Genomic DNA, 20427 nt, shown 5'->3' with positions numbered 1-20427 from the left:
ATGATTCAATTTTCTTATTCGATTTAATTAAATGGAAGGAAATAACTTATTTTAAGGTTATCGGATATAAAAATATTACGGCTACTTATAAATTATATTTGATAAAATACTCTATTATTATGCCTGACTGGGATATAATAACTGTACAATAGTTGAAGCACAGTAATACTACTAATTGCTACAACAAAATTGAAATGAAGAAAAATTTATTATAGACTGTTTGCTTAGTTTTGCGCTTTCTTTATCAATGCTTCCACAAGAGCATCTCATTTTTCTGGTTGATTCGTGTGAAACTAGTCCACCAGTATGTTTAAGCGATTTTTCTGAACCTCAGTATATCTCCTGCAGTTTATTGCTAGTGCTTCCAGTACTTGTTCTAAAAATTAACCCAGATACACTTTTTCTAATATTTTTAAAAATAATTTTCAACATTGATATAATTTCTAACCAAATTATCAAAATCATTTCCCCTTTATTTACAGTCTGGAATAGATAGTTTTTGTTCTATTTGGATAAAAGGATACCACATGCGTGCTATCGTTAGATTTTCACGGATAGAATCAAAATTCCCCAAATTTGGCGAATGATATGTGAAAAGTACTTTATAGCAATATAATACCTATAGGTAAAGTAAATCCTTTTATTATCGACTTTCATATTTATTAGCAACCTGTATCAAATAGAGTCAGCAGAATGAGAGCACAGTTTCAAAGTTATAATATTCGTTATCTATTAAATCGAACAAAAGAGAGAATGCATTTTATTATTTAATAATGCGTCGATCCGATCTTATCTTGTGCTATCTATAACATCCGTTTTGGTAACGAATGATACAGTTTTCAAATATAACCCTGTGAATATCTTGTTCTGTTCTTCTTCAAGGCACTTTTGATATGATAATAAAAATCGAGGTCATCTGGACCATGTAAGTTAAATCTCTTTTCGTCTGTGAATATAACTTTTCTCTACTTCTTATTCTTCTTATTATAGAGTATATGACTATACTGCACAAAAAAATAAGTGAACTTCCTCGTTTATAATTTCACAGTGATATATAATTGTAACATTACGCAAACAGCATTGTTAAATCTTATTTTAGAGCATTACAAACGATACTTGAATTTTTAAATGAATATTTTGTTACGATAACTTAATAATAAGATAAATTACATAATAATAATTATTAGTGATAAATATTTAAATGAAATGAGAAAATATTTTAGTATTTTAATATTTAATAATTATTACTAAATATAAAAATTTAATCTTTAGATTAAAAGATATTTACTAGATTGTGCGGTTTTTTTTAAATAATCAAGTATATTCTAGATTAATTCATGAATTGTTGAATATTCAAGAATAAAAAATTGAAAAATTTAAATAGTTCTAAATTATTGATAGCGCAAGTAAAACTAGGTGTATGATGTTTTTCAAGGAATAATTAAGATTGAAATATTGCTTAGAGGTTGAAGAAATGTATTCTTTAGCCAAGTTTAATTATATTCGATCAATTTTCAAATTCAATTTTCTGGAAAAAAGAAGATTAAATGAAAGAAGAAAAAAGCGTCATATGAAATACGTTACTCTATATTTTTGATTTATCAATTGTATCATGATTATTGGGACATCTTGTATAGCTCCTCTTAGCTGCGTTGGACGTCTCGGCGTTTTATCAAATTTGGGAATGCGAAGAATGAAATATCATGGTTTATGACTGAAAACATCTTTTTTGCGATTAATCGGGTATTGTATGGAAATATCCAAGTGGACGTTTGTTCAACGTTCCGTTTCTGTTAAAATTTCCGTTTACAAAGATATGGTATTACGTAGCCTAAACGCGTGAATCTAACCTGATACAGTACTAGAAAACATCTCTTGTGTCTGTCAGTATAATGTTGTTGCGAACATATAAGTGGGGATTAAACTGCCAATTTAAACAGCTTGCTCGTAATTTTGGAATATTAAAGGTAATCTCATTTCTTAAAACATTATTCTTAAAATTTATCTTTACAATCTTTTGCAATATAACCAACATTTTATTTAAAGCATCAACCAGCTCTTGGATTTGAACATCATGTTGCTAAACTGCCGATAATACAACATGTTAGATGTAAATCTAACACTCCAATGAATACCATTATACTATTTGTTCCACAACAAGAGGTTTATAATCATTTCTATTATTTTTTTACCAACTGAGAATTCATTTCAAATTTCTTTCAATAAATCCTTCTAGGCATGGATTGTCGAAAGAATGGGAAAGTTTCATAGGATTCTAAACCCAGGGTTAAACATTCTTACACCAATAATTGACAAAATTAAATATGTTCAGTGTCTCAAAGAAATAGCTATAGAAATACCTCAACAAAGTGCTGTTACCTCAGGTATATTCAATTATATGTTTAAATATTACAGATATAAATATGGTATTAATTATATTGTTCTTTTATTGTAGATAATGTAACGTTAAATATTGATGGTGTATTATACTTAAGAGTAGTTAATCCATTTCTGGCTTCATATGGTGTTGATGATCCTGAGTTTGCCGTAGTTCAAATAGCTCAAACTACAATGAGATCTGAGCTAGGAAAAATATCTTTGGATAATGTGTTCAGAGAAAGAGAAGGGCTCAATGTTTGTATCGTTGAGAGTATAAATAAAGCAAGTGAAGCTTGGGGAATAGCTTGTCTAAGATATGAAATACGTAAGGCCAATTGAAGAAATTGTTTCACTTGATATAAAAAGTTATTGTCACTTGAATTTCTTGTAACAGGTGACATAAAACTACCTCAGAGAGTACAAGAAGCAATGCAAATGCAAGTGGAAGCAGAACGCAAGAAGAGAGCCGCAGTTTTAGAATCAGAAGGAACTAGAGAAGCAGAAATAAATATAGCAGAAGGAAAACGTTTAGCGCAGATTCTAGCATCCGGTAATCGTAATCGTGTTTTTAGTCAACCATCTATTATGTTTAAAAAGTTATAAATAACTTACACAATACCATAACAGAGGCTATAAAACAAGAAGAAATAAATAAGGCGATTGGTACTGCACAAGCTTTAGTGGCCATTGCGGAAGCACGTGCAAAGAGTTTAAAACTTGTGGCAAATGCTCTCAATATAACAGATGCAAAAAATGCAGCGGCATATAGTATAGCAGAACAGTATGTCAAAGCATTCAACAAATTGGCAAAGGTCAACAATACTTTGATCTTGCCCAGTAATGTTTCTGATGTGTCTTCCTTAGTAACACAAGTATGTCACCCAAAAATTTGTCCTTGTGTACTACTTTGCAGATTGTATATTGTTGTATATGATTACTTCATCTTCTAGGCAATGACGATTTATAAACAAGTTATGTCTCAGCCTACTTTAGATAATCCTGATGCAAAAGAGAACAAAGATGCTCTCAGTGTTGATGACTCAGATGAATCTTTCGAATATTTCAGTGACAAAGAAGAAGCAGAGAAGCACAGAAGCAGCAAAAGAAAGCAAAATCCTAAAGTATTGTAAACTATTTATACATAATATAAATATATTTTGATTTTTATTATCTATCTTTTGCAGTTCTGTTCTTATAGAGATGGGGAGAAATAATTAATTATGAGTCAATAATAACAAAACAATTTTATGCAAAGATTCATAAGTTAATATAGTTACAAGAATAATTAGTTTTTTAAAAGTGCAGTAATGTAATGATTGATAAATTACTCTGAGTTTCTATGATTCTTTTACTTTCTTTTCTTTGTGTGAACTGACACTGTAGGTACTGGAGCAGCATATGTTTCTTGGGAAATTCGATTGATATAGTATAATGCAATCATAGAAAACAGGAAGCACGTTGTAATTGCCACACGATGTACTAAACCTGATGCAATTAAACTGATTATCAATGAAAAGATAACTGTAACAAGAAAATTTGATTATTATCTTGAATTAGTGATGTTTGACCTTTTAATATCAATATCAAGTAACATACCTTCAGGAAACAATTTTTGTTGAAAAGATTTGCCAAATATTGTTGCTTCCAAGTTTCCTATTGCAGTTAATACACACAAAAACAATATAGATCCAATATATCCTCCCAATATTGTATAAACCTGTGACGATGCCAGGGAAGTTTTATATATTTGCATTCCCGAAAATACGAGAACTGTTAAAATAGATGACAACACAAACGATACTCCGCTACTAACAGCTGAAAAATAAAAGAAAACATATTGTTTCCATATTTCACTTACTTAAATCGTTATTTTGAAGAAAATTAATTTACATTAGAAGAATTGGCATAGGAATGTGACTATAATATTAACTAATCAGAAAGTCTAGTATATTATTTCTCTTAATATTTCTACATATCTTATCAATATATTACGCAAAAAAGATTTCTATAAATGTTTTGAAGTATAGTGCTTTATAAATTTATACGTACGCATTTTTAAGGAAAATTTTTGTGGTTAGAACCGGTTCGAATTGATTCGTGGATTTTTCAATTTACAGCACAGTGCTATGTTGTCACTTTGTCACAATGTGCCAAGACATACCAACATTAGGAGCATTAAAGTTCCTCAAATTTAAAATTTAATTAAATTAAAAAGCATTGAACGAGCTAAGATAGAGGCTAGGACAATAATTAAGAATCTGTATTCTCTGTAGCTATAGATTTCTTAATTAATTTATAATTTGTATAATTGCAGATTAATAATAGATTTTTAAGAAAAGTTATTTCAAATATATAATTTAGGATTATGAAATTAAATATTCAAAAAATGTGTACATAAGTTGTGTGAAAAATTCTGAAAAAATTCATTAGGATATTTTCAAATATCTATTTTCCAGATAAATCATCATTTATTTAAAAATTTAGCTCGTGAAGAATTATGGTAGTGCAGGATTAAATCGTCTAGTGACATTTTCTCTTTAGAACGTGTAGAAATTTCTCTCACATATTTAAATGTTTAGTTTGCTAAAATGCACCATCAAATTATATAGACATAAGGATTGTCGAAACATTTAGAACAAAGGACAATATTATTGCTATCTAATCATTGATATGATATACATTAGATGGTTTACTTGGCAAGAAATATGCGTGCGCAGGGATTGAAGCGTTGTTATCGATTTTGAACTTGTTACGGAGACTCCCTTTTCGATCGATATTTTAATTAACAATTCTTTTACTATTCCTTCTTCATCATCTTTATAAAATTCTGCAACTATTTCCAAATAAGAATAACACCTCTCATTTTATGTATAACTGACACCAAAATAATGTATCATTCAAATTATACACTATTAAAACTAACAAAATTGATCGAGAAAATAAATCAACCATAATATTCTATAAATATCTAAAATATTTAACATTCAAGTTAAAGATATCTTTTTATCAAAATTTCGTACTATAACACTCCCTCATTAAGTGGCCAGAATCCTGCCTTGTAAACTGACTACTACTATCCCTACCACTTGTTGGCAGTTTTTCCATTTCTCTCATTTCCAATCCCGACAATCAACTTATACATAGATTTATATTGGATATCTTAAATAAGATATCCGACATCAGATACTTCTATTTTTTTATCAATTTTATGTTGATGTAGAATCTCGTAAGCTATTGTTACAATGAATGTTTGCTCTGAATGAAATATTTAAGGTTATGATTAGAATGGATGCATTAAAATCGGTTAAAAATACATAATTTTTTTTGACAGGATTGTGTTTTGGCTATGTAACAACATATTTTTTGTAATTCTAATGCTATATTTTGTATTTTTAATACAATCAGATGTAAAATGCTAGGTAGGAAGTAAAAAGTAAAGGGAAGCGTTTTTAATAAATACGAAAATGTGATTGTTTAATGACACAAAAAAATAATTGGTTAGCTGTGTCCATGTTTTAACAGGCACGAGCATTATGAAGTTAATGAAAAGCTCAATTCAAATAGATGCTTCAATATCTGACCAAATTCCGTCTCAAGCTGCGGCCAGTTATCAAAGCAGTGTCGTATATGTTCACGGAAGTTGATTTGACTAGCGCAGTATGACGTCAGAGGTAGTAGGCCGTGTTCGCGGAGAAGGAGTAGGATTGGCTGTCAGGAGTGATCGGTCCGGCGAAGGAGTAGGAGGTCCGGGTCGCCATTTTGGCAGGTTGTGAGAGCCTTCTGTCGTCGCCGTGAGCCGAGCTGTCGTTCGCCCAGCTGAGCCCTTTACGCGCGCGCGAGAGAGCTCATTCGGCTCGATCGAATTCGCGACACCAAAAAGCAGAGGCCAAGCCGGTTGGTCGCGAAATCGAGGGAAATACTACTTGAACCAACGGGAACCGGCTCCACGCATGTATATTCGCAATCTTTACGTATATCGTTCTACACATAACTCTTCATTCCCTGTTGGTGCTCTCGAGTAGGTTTTACTCTCGTGTCGGTTGAAACGCCAGTTTGTGGTGGTGTGCGTGTGACACTATCGTTGAGGCTGCAGAACTGTTCCTGACTGTGATAGATAGTACGACACGAGAGACAGAGGAGGAGAGTAGTTAGAGAATCGAAAGGTGCGTGAGCTTTAGAGGAAAAAAAGTTCGAGTGTGACAGAAGTACAGGGACAGTATGGCGGGACAGACGATCAACGACAGGCTATTGGCAGCCAGGCACAGCATCGCCGGTCAGGGTCTCGCTAAGGCTGTCTGCAAAGCTACTACCGAGGAGATGATAGGACCCAAAAAGAAGCATCTCGAATGTAAGTTCTCCGAAGACACGATTATGCGTTTGTAGACTAAGGAATTCTATGATTTATGGGACATTTGGAAGTTGAAGAATGTACAGAATGTATATCGTAGGCAAAAATATACTGGGGCGTGTAGAAGTTTCCGAACAGATAGATCTTTCACTTAGTATTTCAAAAGCGATATTTCAAAAAACTGTTAAGTAATATTGCATAACTATATAATGGTACTTGTGCATTATAATACCTTCTCTTACTAATTTACTTAAAATTACTTTTTGAATATAGGATTGAAAATTCATTCACTGTATGAAATAGGCAAAGGGCATCTGTTACGATATTTAGTAAGTAAGACATTTCCGTTTAGGTTTCGCGTTTGAAATTATATTCATAGGAATATGAATTTGCGTAAATATCCACGCTCTAGTTATTTGCATTGAAAGGATGGGATTAATGTTCTAGGTCTTAGGTGAATCGGATTTAGTCGAGGTGATTTTACATAGGATTTTCACGGTGACGAATGATACATATTCGTTTAGCACGTTTAGTGTCACGATGGTCGTCAATCACTTACGTTACTAAATTTTTTAGACCGATTAAACTAAGATAAACTTCATGAACTAATAAATTGTCAATAATATGAATGATTTAGATAACACTGATAAATTTCATAGTCTAAAAAGCTGTCAATGGTGCGAGTGATTTAGGTAACATTAAGTAAGGAGGATAAAGGAGGAGGTAAAGGAGGATACCAGCGAATTGTCAGAAAAAAAGTGCACAAATATAATATTTTACAAAAATTGAAAGTTACGGTATAGTATATTTTAGGGCAAAATATACAAAATACGTGTGGCAGTGAACGCATTAACTACTAACTATACTGCTCATTTTTACGAGGAAATATGTTTTAATTTGAAAATTTATTTCTTATATCTTGTACACGCTATCTGTTTATTAATCTGATTAGGAAGTATTTCAATTAGGTCTATAGATTAGATATTTGTTTGGCGTTCCTATTGCAAATAATTGTCTTGGCATGTTCATAAAAATTATTAACATATGCTAAGTCTTTCCGCATGGTCCTAGTAATAAATTTGAAACGTTGTATTTTTTAATAAATATTGACAAATTATGGCCCATTTTAGAATATCAATTACCAGAAATAGATAGCTAATACAGGAATAAGGGTCCTGAATAGATGTGATATAAGTTATACATTAGGTTACACCCCTTGAGAATCGTTTCAAGCTTAATCATGCACCTGTAAGCAACCAAATCGCTAATATGTTACTTTACATATACATAACCTTTTTTAGAAATTCAAACTTTTTGCGATTCATTATCTGCATAAATTTCGAAATCGACTTTTACCCAAATTTTCAATGCAAATGTTTTGCTCGTTATATCATGACATATAATTAGACTGTGAATTTTTATGTATTTAAGAAAATGGAACGTTATAAAGAATTTAAATTTATAGGAAATTTGAAAATGCAGAATTCGTAGAACGCACATAATATGAGGAAATATATGAAATATAATATAGTGCTTCGTACAATATGTACTTGGTAGGTGAAACAATTTTCGACTTCTTCAAATGTATTCTCAAAAATATGAATTTGTATAAAAATTCTTAATGTTCGTGTAACTTAATCGAGATATAATTACGCTGTATATAGATATATAATATATATAATTATTATAATTAGATATAGCTAAACATAACTGTTTTGGATCTTCAACTTATCAGCATTTCGACTAATTCCGTTACGTGAAAAAAGTGAGAGGATAGGACCTCGGATAGGACCTTGTTCTGAAAACATTAGTCCTCGCATGGAGGAGTATCAGCGAGACGTATAGTGGCTACAAAAAGTATTGGCACATATCTTTCTTTCCCAAGGAAGCATAGTTTTATCAAGAACCACATTTCATTTTCATAGTATCAAATATTTGTAGCCGTACGAAGATACCATTATAATCTAGTATTACTATATACTATACTATTATAATCTCAATTGATTTTTATACATTTATAAGAAATTTGAAGGTGCAAAAATCCACAGAGTGAACATAATTTGCAAAAGTATATCAAATATTTAAAGTATAATACTCTCTATAATATTTAGTAGGTCAAACAATTTTCTACATAAGTTCCATTCCTTTAATTAATTTGCATATATATGTATTTCTTTATTGTATCGAGAGTCAGTGTTTTTTATCTCAATCTTTTCTAAAGTTTGTGCATGTTTGGTATATTTTGTTTTTATCTTAATTTAAATGTCGAAGCTATGTCATAATTTACTATATATCCATTAGTACATTTTGTTGTATTATTTTAGGTTTTATCGGCTAAAATAGGACGCTGTAATGTACATATTCTCCAATTATATTTATAAGAATACGAATTTGCATAAATATCTACAGTCTAGCTGCTATATTAAATACAATAATGTACCAATGTTTCTTGTATAGCTGGTGTGTATAGTCAACTATTGTTACATACAATGCGATTCGTAGACTGGCCGGAAGATGAATCACGTTCCGACGGGAATATCTGCATTTTTTTCTCGAGATCAAACGGTTTTTCAAGGTGCATGAACCTAAGCCAATGTCTGGGTGTTGACGTTACCGCATTAGTCACGTCTGATGTACGAGAAATGAAGCGCGCACCTTTCGTGTGTACGTGTGTGTGTTTCTGTCCGTTACACGTTAACGGGTTACTTTCCATTTCGAGGCGTTGCGCGGACGAAAGTGCCTTGATCGACAAGGTTTTAACGAGAGGAAATCAAGCCATGAAAGTGGAAATCCTTTTTCGAAATTTGGGATTTAGTACAACTTGTATTATATAGTGTGTTCCAGTAATCATGCACAAAATCGGCATAATGGTGATTCTACGTGCAAAAATAGGACGAAAATGCAGAATAAAATTTGTCAAATACTTTTAAATGTAATTTTTTCCGAAACGACGCGAGCTATAAAAAAATTGTATTTCATGTTTTTTTCGATTCATTTTTGTTTTACATAGAAATCGTAGTATCATCTCCGTAACGATTGTATTGTGATTATTGGGAAACATTGTATATGTACATATCTACTACTGCAAAGCTCTAATAGGATTTTTCAGAAGGGGCCCACGTTTTTGGGATATTCGTGTTTGAGATCTAGTCTATTTAATTTCGTTCAATTCAGTTTTACTTTTTGTTCAGTTTTTGTGTACTTGTTATAATTATATAAAATACTATTAAATACGTAAACAGTTTTTATTTTTCTTCTTCAATTTGGCACTATTCTTATAGCGTAATCAATTGTTATTTTATCTTATAATGATTTTAAAATCAAGCATGAACATTTCTAGGAATTATCTACATTGTGAAAATTCCATTAAATTGAAATAAATTATAAACAAAATAGGGATTTCATTTTCATGTATTTAATGTGTTTTATGTAACTGAAACTTTGAACTTCTATATCGGAAAAATGACGACTCATTCTAAAAAGTCTTCTAGCACGTTATAAAAACCTTACTGGATCATTCGACATATGTACAGACAGTGACAGATAAAATTGATATTCTTAATTGAATTCTAATAACTCTTATACTAAAAATTTTTCGCCATATTGGTAATCATATATTCTATGGAATATATTTTATTTATTTATTGCTTTTAATAAATGAAAATCAGTTTTATAAAATTACGATTGTATCAAATTTTGGTACCTTTTTACATTTCTTATTTTATGAACTGTACATCATACGTGTACTGTACCTAATGTTAAGAACTTCTAAAGGCAATTTTCATATTTCATGCAGTTTCTATTCGCGGAAGTCAACGCCTACTAAGAGCTAGAAATTGAGAAATCGATTAGTCGGCTGAAAAAAGAAATGAAAATGCATGAAAATATTAATAGATGTTGAATGTTGGATAATTTCATGCCGCTGAGTTGAGAACTCGGTTTGCGTCATCAGAAATTTTGAATAACTATCACGGTATCAAGTTACGTTCCTTCGCGACCGTTACACCGATAACGATCGTTACTCTTTATTGAAGAAACAAGTAACTTGACTTAGTAGACTTTTTGCTCGTATAGCCACACCGCTCGCGAGCTGCTGGTATCGATTGTATAGTTTGCTGGCAAAGTACTTGCCGACCTATACACGCCCATTACAATTATGTTAACACGAATAAGTGCCATCTATAACCGTGAAATTTTGTATTAACAAAAATTTCTAAAATTTATGGAGAATTCTTTTTAATAACATGGAATTAACAATATAAAAGGCCTTTTTAACAACATAACCTCTATAGTTCAGAAACAATATAGAGTTCATATATCTACATATTAGCTTTAAATTGGTTTTAGTCGATCGTTGCATGAAAACCAATATATGTACATATCGTTGCAAAATATTCGAAGGGAATCGATCGAGATTTCTAGTTGAGTAATGGTGAAAGTTTTTGAACGCTGGATCCTACTGATAACAGATGTTTCGTGCGAAAGTAGTTTCCGCCGCTTCCTGCGTGAAGTTGTTACGATATTATCGGTTTATGAATGTTGCCATGAAGTCGAAGCTTGTTAGTGACATAACGTTCTTCGAATGTTGCCGGGAATGGGAACTTTATTATGTTTCTATGCCTATCAATCGTATCGATAAATACATTTCTTGCCCCTTTATAATCTCTATTACATTTACAATGTTGTTAAACAGCGATACGATAAAATTCAAATTTCGTACTAAAATCACTTTTTTTTTTCTTTGTTGGTACATAAATCATTCTAATTTCGACTACCGACTTTGGATTAATAGAATATACAGTTTGCTTACGAAAATATTTCCCGTACTTAGTATGAAAAACTTGTATATATACATTCAAAAAAAAATTGGTGGAGGTAGAGATTTTCTGTATTCCATTTAAATAATCTTCTAACGTAATTATTATTTTAGAACAAACTTTAACTGAAGAAACTATGTATAACAGTCCTGTTATTGAATTTTAGAATTGATAAAATTCTGGAACAATTCTTTCTCTTCTGGAACAATGAAACTAAACAGTTGTTGGGAAAGAGTTTTGTATTATGAGAAAATTGGTTCGATTAGATACATATGTATGTAACGTGAGGTTAGAGTACCATATGAAAAAAATTTAAGTAAACCTAACTTAATATATGCATTGTCAGATTCGTTTAAAACTTTATCAATATAACCGTAAAGGTCGATCTCATTACAGTGTTAATGGAATTTGAAAATGTCTCGTATAACACACATGATATATTCATAAAGGATTTGTATAAGCGTTGGAATATCGTCGTGAGCCAGTGTATGCTGATTGTTTTAGGCTATGAATATGCATTCTAAATTATAAATAATAGTGGAATGCGAAAATGGCTTGAGGAATATTTTAATATTAAGGATGACGTAGGATGACTAAGGGTGACGGGAATGTTCATAAACTGTGTTATGTCGCGTTCCTTCGATTAATTAGAGTTGGACAGTTACCGATTGTGTAAAAGTTTGGTTATCGACAGGAAAATACGCAATTTTATACGTGAAATGATAGGAAACCGCACCAGTTCCTCGTGATTATCGATTCTACTGTCGCATGGGTTGCATCAAGGTTTGCAGATATATGTGTAGGTGGTGTGACCTGTATCTGTTCCAATTTAAAAGCCCACCCTCGTCGGAGACTGTGACGTAGGGTCTTTGCACTTTTCAATCGCGTCGAATTATTTCTAATTGATTCAGCCGAATTAAGAAAAGAAAAAAATATAGAAAGAAGCTCTCGTGATATATATATACGAAATATATATGTATTTCATAACCATTGCATCGTGTTTCGTCATTATAACGTAATTTGTTGACTGTTTTTTTTTTTTTTTGTTTATCACTACTTTCGTATTTTGTAAAATATTTAAAGTATTCAAACGAAATTCATAAAAATTGCTATGCAATCGCGATGGTCATTTTGTCTTTATGACATAGAAAATAAGAAACGTTTCAAATACATAATGGTTTTTTGGTTAATTAAGAAATTATGTGCGTGTACACATATTTATTTATACATATAGGTTATGGCCACTGAATATGTTGTTGGAATAAATTTGGAACCTAATTTATAGGTTATTAATACACCACAGATTTTTATGCATTTTTGGGAAATCTAATTTTTTAATTCCTAATTTTGATTTTATATACCTAAAGCAAAGTACTTATTATAATGCTTAATAAATGAAACAAATTTCCATTTAGAATATATTTCTGTAGTCATATTTGTAAAAATGTAAAACTGCATAGATATCCGCAGTCTAGTTATTGAATACGTTTGTGCGATATCATTTAAAACATAAAAAGAGGAAAGAAATTGAAAAACACGAGTCACTCTTATTGAAGGAACCACTATTGTAGAACAAAAATTACTCAAGAGAATTCGAGGCAGCAAAGGAAATCAAATTACACAATATTTTGGAGAATAATTGGCATTTTCAAAATTTAATTTTTCAATTCTCTTGGATCACGATACACTATGAATAATTTCGTGATATTTTGTTTAATTTTAACGCATTGCAAAGTTAATGATCGTTTTATTATTTTACGTAGTAGCATTTGTTTCAGCCAACCCCTGGTAAGCGAAAACGTTAACATTATATTTCGTTAGTAGTAAGAGCGCGTTTCCGTTTTAACGGAACGGATCTCGCAGTGTTTCTTCCGGTCTGCTAATTTAGATAGCGAAACGAATTCCTGTCGACGAAACCTTCAGCAGGCTCGAATTCGTCCTTTTTCTCGGAAAAATTTCCACGAATAACTGCTCTCAACAATAAAACTAGAAATTCACTTTTTTTCTTCGTTTCATAACCTATTATTAAACTCTGGATGATTATGCATTTGTGAAAAATTTAAATGACCAAACATGTACAGTATTAACGCCGTCGCAATAGTAGATTTTTTGTTGTCTTTAATTATAGCCGTAACTTTCGATGATACTAAATTTAGATGTGAATATGCGTAAGAGCTTGATAGTGAGGGGGTGAACAAGCGCGAGTACATTACATATGTTAAATAAATATACTGTATCTTACACGCAAACCAAGTTCATTTCTTCATATTAAACAAATACACGCACACATATTTTTAAGAATACAATTAAAAAGGTAAAATGTTGGTAGAAAATTGTTTTACCTAGCAAGTATCATAGAAAGTGCTAGAAGTGTCCAAATACTTATGTACGGCAGTATAAATGAAACCACTTATATACTTAAAAATTATTTCATGAGACAGTATCGAACTTTTGACGATCCAGAAATATCTCGATTGCGAACGATAAATTATTACTATGGTTGTTGATATTTTACTGGTGAAAGGTTTCCGATAAAAAGAAAGAGCAGAAATGTGTGCATATTTCGTGTCTCTTGATGGCAAATTTCATCGACAGTACGCAGAATGGTGCTATCTTTAGCACGACAACTGATCATCCGTGGCCTCCGAATGGACATGCAATCAGAACGATCGCGAGGTCATCGGCTGGTAATCGAGTGTACGGCCGATCGATAGACGGAATCTCGAACGAAAGCTACCCAGCATGCATTGCTAGTGGGCATGTGCGAAGTACCGTCTAGTCGACTATCTACATCTTCTCGGTTCTACGATCAATTCGATTCGATTCTTCCTGGTCCTAGTATGTCGTTTATAACTATTGACTCAGGGGCGGAGGGATTCTGGTGTAGCAACAACAAAAGCAAGTAATCTTCATGAACTTCTTTTTACACTAATTATTGGTTATGTGGGGTTAGATCTTTTTGAGATGTAAATGGATAGTCTTGAAGTATAAATGTACCATTTTTATTTCAGTTCTTCTTATAGTTTATCGTATATTATACAAGTTCTGCGGTCATATTCGACAATCATTATTGACGTGCGGTGCAGCGTCTGTCGCAGTCGTCAGAACGCGAAAGAGAAACTTTCTTAAAGTTCGGTGGTTTACGCTGGGATTGAAGCTATTATCGAAAGAGAAAAATGAAAAATTGGAAAGTTCTAACGTTTGAAAGAAAAATTTATTTTGATCGGGACAGACAAATTGTGTTAAGAAAATATTATAATGAACAAACAAAGAGAAATTTGATGTTCGTTCCTTGGATAGATTTGTAATGAAGTGAATGGGCTTTGTTTGAAATTGATTGATCGGTTAGTCTTTCGTGCATGTCAGTTTAAAGAGTTATTAAACCAGGTAGTTTAAAAAATGTATACGTAACAAGAAAAATTGAAATAATGGAAATTAAATTTATACTTCAAGATTATATTTGCATTTCAGATATTAAATAATTTATAGTTATGCAATTCAGTAACTTTTTCCAATTTTCGCTACATATTTGATGCTACTCTTTTTTGACGAAATAAGGAAAATGATTTTAAATTTATGTTCTTTTGCTTTATTATCTTTAACTATTTAATGGTCGGAATTTATAAAGAAAAAGAATTAGATCAGGTTAAGTTAGGTCAGATTATGTTGCGTTAGATTGGGTTAGATTTGGGCCAACAATTCTTTAAACGTAACGAGGTTACATACTTTCGTCCATTCAAACGCGTGTTTAAATAAATTTACTAAAACTTGACCCGACCTTCTTTGGTAAACGTTAAACATTACGTGAATTAAACTTAAAAACTAACATAAGTACATCTAAAATACATCTTTATTTAGTTTGATGAAATAAGGAAGAAATTTTAAAATTTGACTCTTTCTGAATAAAATAATAAAAAGTAGGTTCATTTGAAATTTCGTATTTTGACGATAAAAGAAAACTTAAAATGAAAAGAGAATTACATAGTGGAAATTAGAGAAAGTCTATATAAACCGCATAATTATCAATCATTGTTCTTCCACAAGTTGCACAATCTGGACCCCTGTCCATAGCTAACCAAAAAACATCTTAGATAATAAAATTAAAATCAAAAGTAATACGTATAAGAATAACAAATTTTCTCTTGGCGATGAACATTATTTTGCCGTAGTAAACTAGTAATGCAATTACTGGCATGATTTCTTTTCCTGATTATAGCTAACCTCGCCTTCCTTCAAGGAAAGTCGATTATCAACGGCTCAGCCTGCTTTTTCCTAGGGAGAAAGGGGATCTTAATTATTACGTCATGATTTATGCAATTTGTTAATAGAAGCTTCTTACGTAATTTCAACGTGATGAGTAGATATTTACGGAGATCCCCGTGGTCGTTGTTAATCATACCGTCATTCAGAAATTGAGAAAGGAGAAATTAAGGTGATTCATACCAGTCGCGGGGTTTCTTGCTTGTCACTAAACTGGGGACTTTTATACGTTTATAGGGAATTTAATTTAAGGTTACTTTTATCCTCAAAAAAGAATTTTCTGATAAATTCCTGTTCATTCACCCGGGATAAAATCATTCATTATGGTAAAGACAGTTTACGTAATTCTCTTAATTCGACACGTAAACGTGCAGCAATGGAAAGTGCCTATGATAATCTATTCGAAGACACGTCAAGTCGTATAATTTATCTGCAAAGTGTAATTTGCTCGCGGGCATTGTACGACCAACGGTTTCAAAGATATCTACCATCGATATTTCCTGTGTCTCTTCGCACGCTCCTTTTCCTTCTTGAATAATAATCATTGTCCTTCGGACTGTTCCATTTCGAATTCCTGCAATTATACGCTGGATGTCGTGATTGGATTGGACTGCACTACTGTCGCCGTTTTCTACGTAATTCCTGGCAGCGTGATTATTTAAAATTATCCAGTGGAAGGTGGGAGACCACCCTTTCTAAAGTAACTTTTATCAAAAATATTCCGTATAAATAGAATACAAATTATCGTTCGAATTTTATTGCAGAAACGATCACCGACGTTCCTGGAGACAAGATTGTACTATACTTTCTAATTATAGCAAGACGGCAAAAGAATAAGAGATATACATAAATGAAAACCACTGGAATTTTCTTTCTGATTATATGGGATTTAGAAATTTATGAATAAAACTGAAGAAAACGTTGTTACTATTAACGCGGATTTTTATCCGATTATCTGGAATATCTGGAAGCACAGGAATACATAGAAATCGCGTAATATGTACAAATATATCGTGTGCTTGATGCAAGAAGTGGCAATGTCGTATTTTTGCAAAATTCAGTTAAGCCCGGTATTGAGTTTGCAAGCGATTGTATGTTTTATACAAAAAACGGCAGTTTCAAATTCTATCTAAGAATCACTATAATGGTATTTGTTGAAAATTTTTCATAAAATAAGCTATCTGCTAAAAATACCAAAGTCAACATAAAAAGCACGAATAGCATAAGCTTTGAAATTGTCTGTTTTTGTATTAGAAAAGAAATTTGAAACAGCAGAAACTTTTCTGTCCGATGTTATTCGAACATGAATTTTTTAACGTATGTTTAAGTGTTAATATCTTAACTTCATAAATACTGACGTTGGTACTTCTTGCAACAAGTCACAGATATAGAATATTCATAATACTCATTATGATATTTAATAAGTAATGGAAATCTCTGTTTAGGTACCATTTTTTCATTTGTCACCACGAAAATTTGCATAAATATCTGCCAGCCTAACGATCATCATAATCGAGTCTCATTAGAATACTATTAAAATTTTAAAATGTGTTTCATATTTCATATGAACCAGCCTACTAATTCATACAGTTAGGGACAAAGCTAAGTTTCTATTTTTTTAATTTCCTATTTTTATTCTCCAACTGTGAACTAGATTATCCAAAATATGTATTTGTATCGTCGTTGGAAATATGTAACGTATCAGGAGCAGACAGAAAGTTTGTAAAACGGAATGCGAGAAATAGAATGATGCAAGGTCGAGGTAACCAGATGTTCCTATTTTGCAATATATGAAAGTTTGTTCATTTTGATAATCCTCGCTTGTTGCAGCTATCGTCTTACCAAAACATGTTATCGGTGACGCCCCCCATTCGAGTCTGGACTCTCGGGAGAAACATCTCAGCATGCACACCCCTTCAACTTCCAGATAAATTCCGATAATGATTGCGTTCTTCGCTACATTTAACGACCAATCTCCCGTTCTTCTCAACAACTGTTCGATTCATCAAGTTTCCTCTGTTCCAACGGCTATAAACATGTTGTCCATCAACGATACTCGCTACAATGTGCTTCTCGTTGTTTATTTATAAAGTCAGTTCGAAAACAAGAGGCGGAATGGGTCTCTTTCTATCGATTTTTATTCGAGGCTGTGTATACATGGCAAGCTTTCCTTCCTAGGCAATTGCAAGATACTTGTAGATGCTATTTTGGTAACTTAAAACGTGCTAAGCATATTATATTAAGAAAATTCTTAGAGAAATTTAGGAAAGATCCATCGAGATTTTGAATTTTTGCCATCTGTAAGTTCGTCAGTCTCTCCTAGAAAAATTTCTCATCTTTTATAGAAAATTGATTCTTTCAAATACCTTTTACGAGCTTCTAAAGTATTTCATTTCTTCTTTGTGTCTTCTGAATAAGTTTTGTAAAGACTAGAACAAATAACGTTGAAATTGCGCTATGTTCAGTAACTCGAGATAAATAGGAATGGAAGTGAACATTCCATGACTCAAAATTTCCTGGATGTATGAGATTAAGTGTTATCTCATTGAAGAAAAGAAACCTATTTTATTAACAAATTTTCAGTTTGATTCTCTAAGGATAGTATTCGTATGTTTGAATGTTTTATTATTTGATAAAAATCTATAATAGAAATTAACGAACTTTTTGGACAACCCGATACTGAAACAGGTGTCTTTGGAAATACTTTTGAACAAATTTAAAAGAATTTTGTCAACCATAGGACTTAATTGAGAAGAATTAGGAAGAATTTCATAACTTCTATTCTGTATTTGCCTTACATATTGGTTAGCTCAAGTGTAGCTTTTTTCCTGGTCTGTAAAGAACAGATAAACAGTCGTGGAACCTGATATCGCAAGTAGGTAGCGGTGCCTCTTCAAAATCTTGAACAACGAAGAGTCTCGTTTCCTCTTTCCTTTAATCTTCTCGCTTTTTGCTAAATCCATACAGATTGAATCTGTAACTATTTCTCTAACTTGATTTTTATTTTAGGGAGCCACCTGTTTCCTTTCTAATCCAATTCGAAGATTCCTAACCCATGTGTATAAGGGATGTATAAGTGAGAAGAATTAGTTCTGCAAAGAAGCACTTGTAATTAGACTGTAATTATATTTCTGCACATTTATATTTTTATAAAAACAAGTAAGGATGTTGTACCTACTAAATATTATATTATACGCTAAACTTTACATATTTTATACACTTTCCATATTATACACATTGTGTGCATTTTTTCACTTTTGAATTTCTCATATATACATAAGAATTTATAGTTTATAGTAAATATTGTATTAGGTTGTCCCAAAGGTTTCTTTCGTTTTGTAAGAAAATAATAAATGCACAACATTCTTCGTTTATATTATTTTATTGAATTTTATTATTCCAATAGAACAAAATGGATCATAATATTCTGTAATATTATTATTAGAAGAAGAATATTCTTCAAAATGTTTTATAATATTTTAATATTCTACATACAACATTTTAAAGTGCAATGTAAGATCAGATGTGAGAATTTGGATATGCTATTAGAATCTTAGGTAAAAGGCAAGGAAAAGATAAAATTGATTTGCACTGTTAGAACCATAAGGAAAAGACTGCGGTGTAGAAAATATTAGCGCATTTATCACGTCGAAGATCTCACTTATACTCCTCAACCCGCCTACCAGATTGTTACATGTGCGATACATATAGACGAATGGCGTCGGTTGCACTTGTTACACCACTGGCAGAATGCAAACAGTAAACACTAAACTGCGTGGTTTGTGCCTTTTATAAATAGCAAAGAGCACTACTCAATGGAGACGGCTTGCGGTCTGTATTCGAGAGTACATTATTAGAAAAGAAGAAGCGTGACAAGGTCGAGCACTTGCTCGAGACATGTTTTCCGTTTTGGCAACGGCTACGATGGACTTTTATTCGTCGAAAACAAACAAAGGATTTCACGCGAAAGATCATGTCCAGCACTTCTGCGCTCTCAGATTACATAAAATCTAATCTGAACAATGATAAAAGTTGTGTAAGACGTTCGAAGACCTTTTACAACGCCGGAGAAAACAGAAAGTAATTGAAGCGGAAGATTTCGATGAGGGAAGGAACGCACGTGGTGTACTCGATATTCTTAGAAGTCGGTTGCAAAACCGCTTGGCGATCTATAGCCCTTTGTCGGCCACTATACCTTCTTTCTTATACCTTCTAATTGTTATTGTGCCATTGGAAACCATCATAAAATGCGTTCTTGCCGATACGGACGTAGGGTTTTAATTTTAGATCCCTTTGCTTCCATACCAAGTGGTAGAACGGCGTCTTCTAGGAAAGATATTTCAGTTCAAATAAACGGATCGTTCCATTCCGTGTTTAGAGAATGAATGGGACGGGGAGACGCGGTTGGAAGCTATGAATCATTCGCGGAAAACTAGTTCTATGCTCTGTTCCGTGTTTCTTTACACAGATCCTATATATATATATGGGCAATGTAAAATAGAATAAGTGTCTCTTTCGTTTGAAGGTCAGTTTCTCGACCACGAGATTTTTCATCTGTTATGGTAGAAAACAACGGTTCGATCAATAATGTAGCCTGTTGGGATGAGAAAGAAACGATAGTAC

The 20427-nt window shown here is 32.2% G+C and overlaps 3 protein-coding genes and 2 long non-coding RNA genes across 32 annotated transcripts in view; 3 read left to right on the top strand and 2 right to left on the bottom strand.

Annotated features, from left to right (window-relative positions):
* Window positions 1-680: 680 nt before the first annotated feature.
* Window positions 681-3919, top strand: LOC126925774 (stomatin-like protein 2, mitochondrial). 2 transcript variants are annotated; one of them, XM_050741727.1, is made up of 9 exons: window positions 681-925; window positions 1638-1967; window positions 2047-2163; window positions 2237-2384; window positions 2456-2704; window positions 2774-2929; window positions 3007-3251; window positions 3330-3500; window positions 3564-3919. In XM_050741727.1, the coding sequence occupies exons 2-9, from the start codon at window positions 1893-1895 to the stop codon at window positions 3591-3593; spliced, it is 1191 nt and encodes a 396-aa protein (XP_050597684.1). In that variant the 5' UTR covers window positions 681-925; window positions 1638-1892; the 3' UTR covers window positions 3594-3919. The 2 variants fall into 2 exon arrangements, with proteins under 2 accessions (XP_050597684.1, XP_050597683.1); XM_050741726.1 differs by lacking the exon at window positions 681-925 and having other exon boundaries at window positions 1456-1967.
* LOC126925815 (protein KRTCAP2 homolog) lies at window positions 3605-4582 on the bottom strand. The gene is made up of 3 exons (XM_050741814.1): window positions 4429-4582; window positions 3976-4194; window positions 3605-3900 (listed from the first exon to the last, which is right to left on the bottom strand). The coding sequence occupies exons 1-3, from the start codon at window positions 4430-4432 to the stop codon at window positions 3728-3730; spliced, it is 396 nt and encodes a 131-aa protein (XP_050597771.1). The 5' UTR covers window positions 4433-4582; the 3' UTR covers window positions 3605-3727.
* A 1488-nt stretch (window positions 4583-6070) lies between these two features.
* LOC126925737 (phosphatidylinositol-binding clathrin assembly protein LAP) overlaps window positions 6071-20427 on the top strand; it is a 32492-nt gene continuing 18135 nt past the window's right edge. For 11 of the 24 annotated variants that reach the window (XM_050741652.1, XM_050741651.1, XM_050741644.1 and 8 more), the window contains exon 1: window positions 6074-6727. In XM_050741652.1, the coding sequence (XP_050597609.1) occupies window positions 6598-6727 (130 nt within the window). In that variant the 5' untranslated portion in view covers window positions 6074-6597. Of the gene's footprint in view, window positions 6728-20427 lie in introns of all 24 variants that reach the window. The other 13 variants (XM_050741631.1, XM_050741629.1, XM_050741633.1 and 10 more) reach the window with 3 other exon arrangements.
* Window positions 12629-17783, top strand: LOC126925830 (uncharacterized). 3 transcript variants are annotated; one of them, XR_007714125.1, is made up of 3 exons: window positions 12629-14446; window positions 15761-16482; window positions 16569-17652. It is a non-coding gene; the product is annotated as an uncharacterized LOC126925830 (long non-coding RNA). The 3 variants fall into 3 exon arrangements; XR_007714123.1 differs by lacking the exon at window positions 12629-14446 and having other exon boundaries at window positions 16347-16482; window positions 16569-17566; window positions 17635-17783; XR_007714124.1 differs by lacking the exon at window positions 12629-14446 and having other exon boundaries at window positions 16347-16482; window positions 16569-16797; window positions 17250-17652.
* On the bottom strand, window positions 15288-19813 carry LOC126925835 (uncharacterized). 2 transcript variants are annotated; one of them, XR_007714131.1, is made up of 5 exons: window positions 19488-19813; window positions 18979-19231; window positions 17647-18896; window positions 15884-16378; window positions 15288-15816 (listed from the first exon to the last, which is right to left on the bottom strand). It is a non-coding gene; the product is annotated as an uncharacterized LOC126925835 (long non-coding RNA). The 2 variants fall into 2 exon arrangements; XR_007714132.1 differs by having other exon boundaries at window positions 18983-19231.

This window comes from Bombus affinis, chromosome 16, assembly GCF_024516045.1.
Source record: "Bombus affinis isolate iyBomAffi1 chromosome 16, iyBomAffi1.2, whole genome shotgun sequence".
NCBI lineage: Eukaryota > Metazoa > Arthropoda > Insecta > Hymenoptera > Apidae > Bombus > Bombus affinis.
Note: the sequence above shows the minus strand (reverse complement) of the source record. Positions and strands in the feature narration are given on the sequence as shown.

What these genes read in the sequence shown, in the direction of transcription:
- LOC126925774 (XM_050741727.1), top strand. Translation starts at nt 1,893, where the DNA reads ATGTTGTTGCGAACATATAAGTGGGGATTAAACTGCCAATTTAAACAG. An exon ending in TATTTGTTCCACAACAAGAG is followed by an intron (nt 2,164 to 2,236) that starts GTTTATAATCAT and finishes AAATCCTTCTAG; the next exon opens with GCATGGATTGTCGAAAGAAT. An exon ending in TGTCTTCCTTAGTAACACAA is followed by an intron (nt 3,252 to 3,329) that starts GTATGTCACCCA and finishes TTCATCTTCTAG; the next exon opens with GCAATGACGATTTATAAACA.
- LOC126925815 (XM_050741814.1), bottom strand. An exon ending in ACAAAAATTGTTTCCTGAAG is followed by an intron (nt 3,901 to 3,975) that starts GTATGTTACTTG and finishes TTCTTGTTACAG; the next exon opens with TTATCTTTTCATTGATAATC.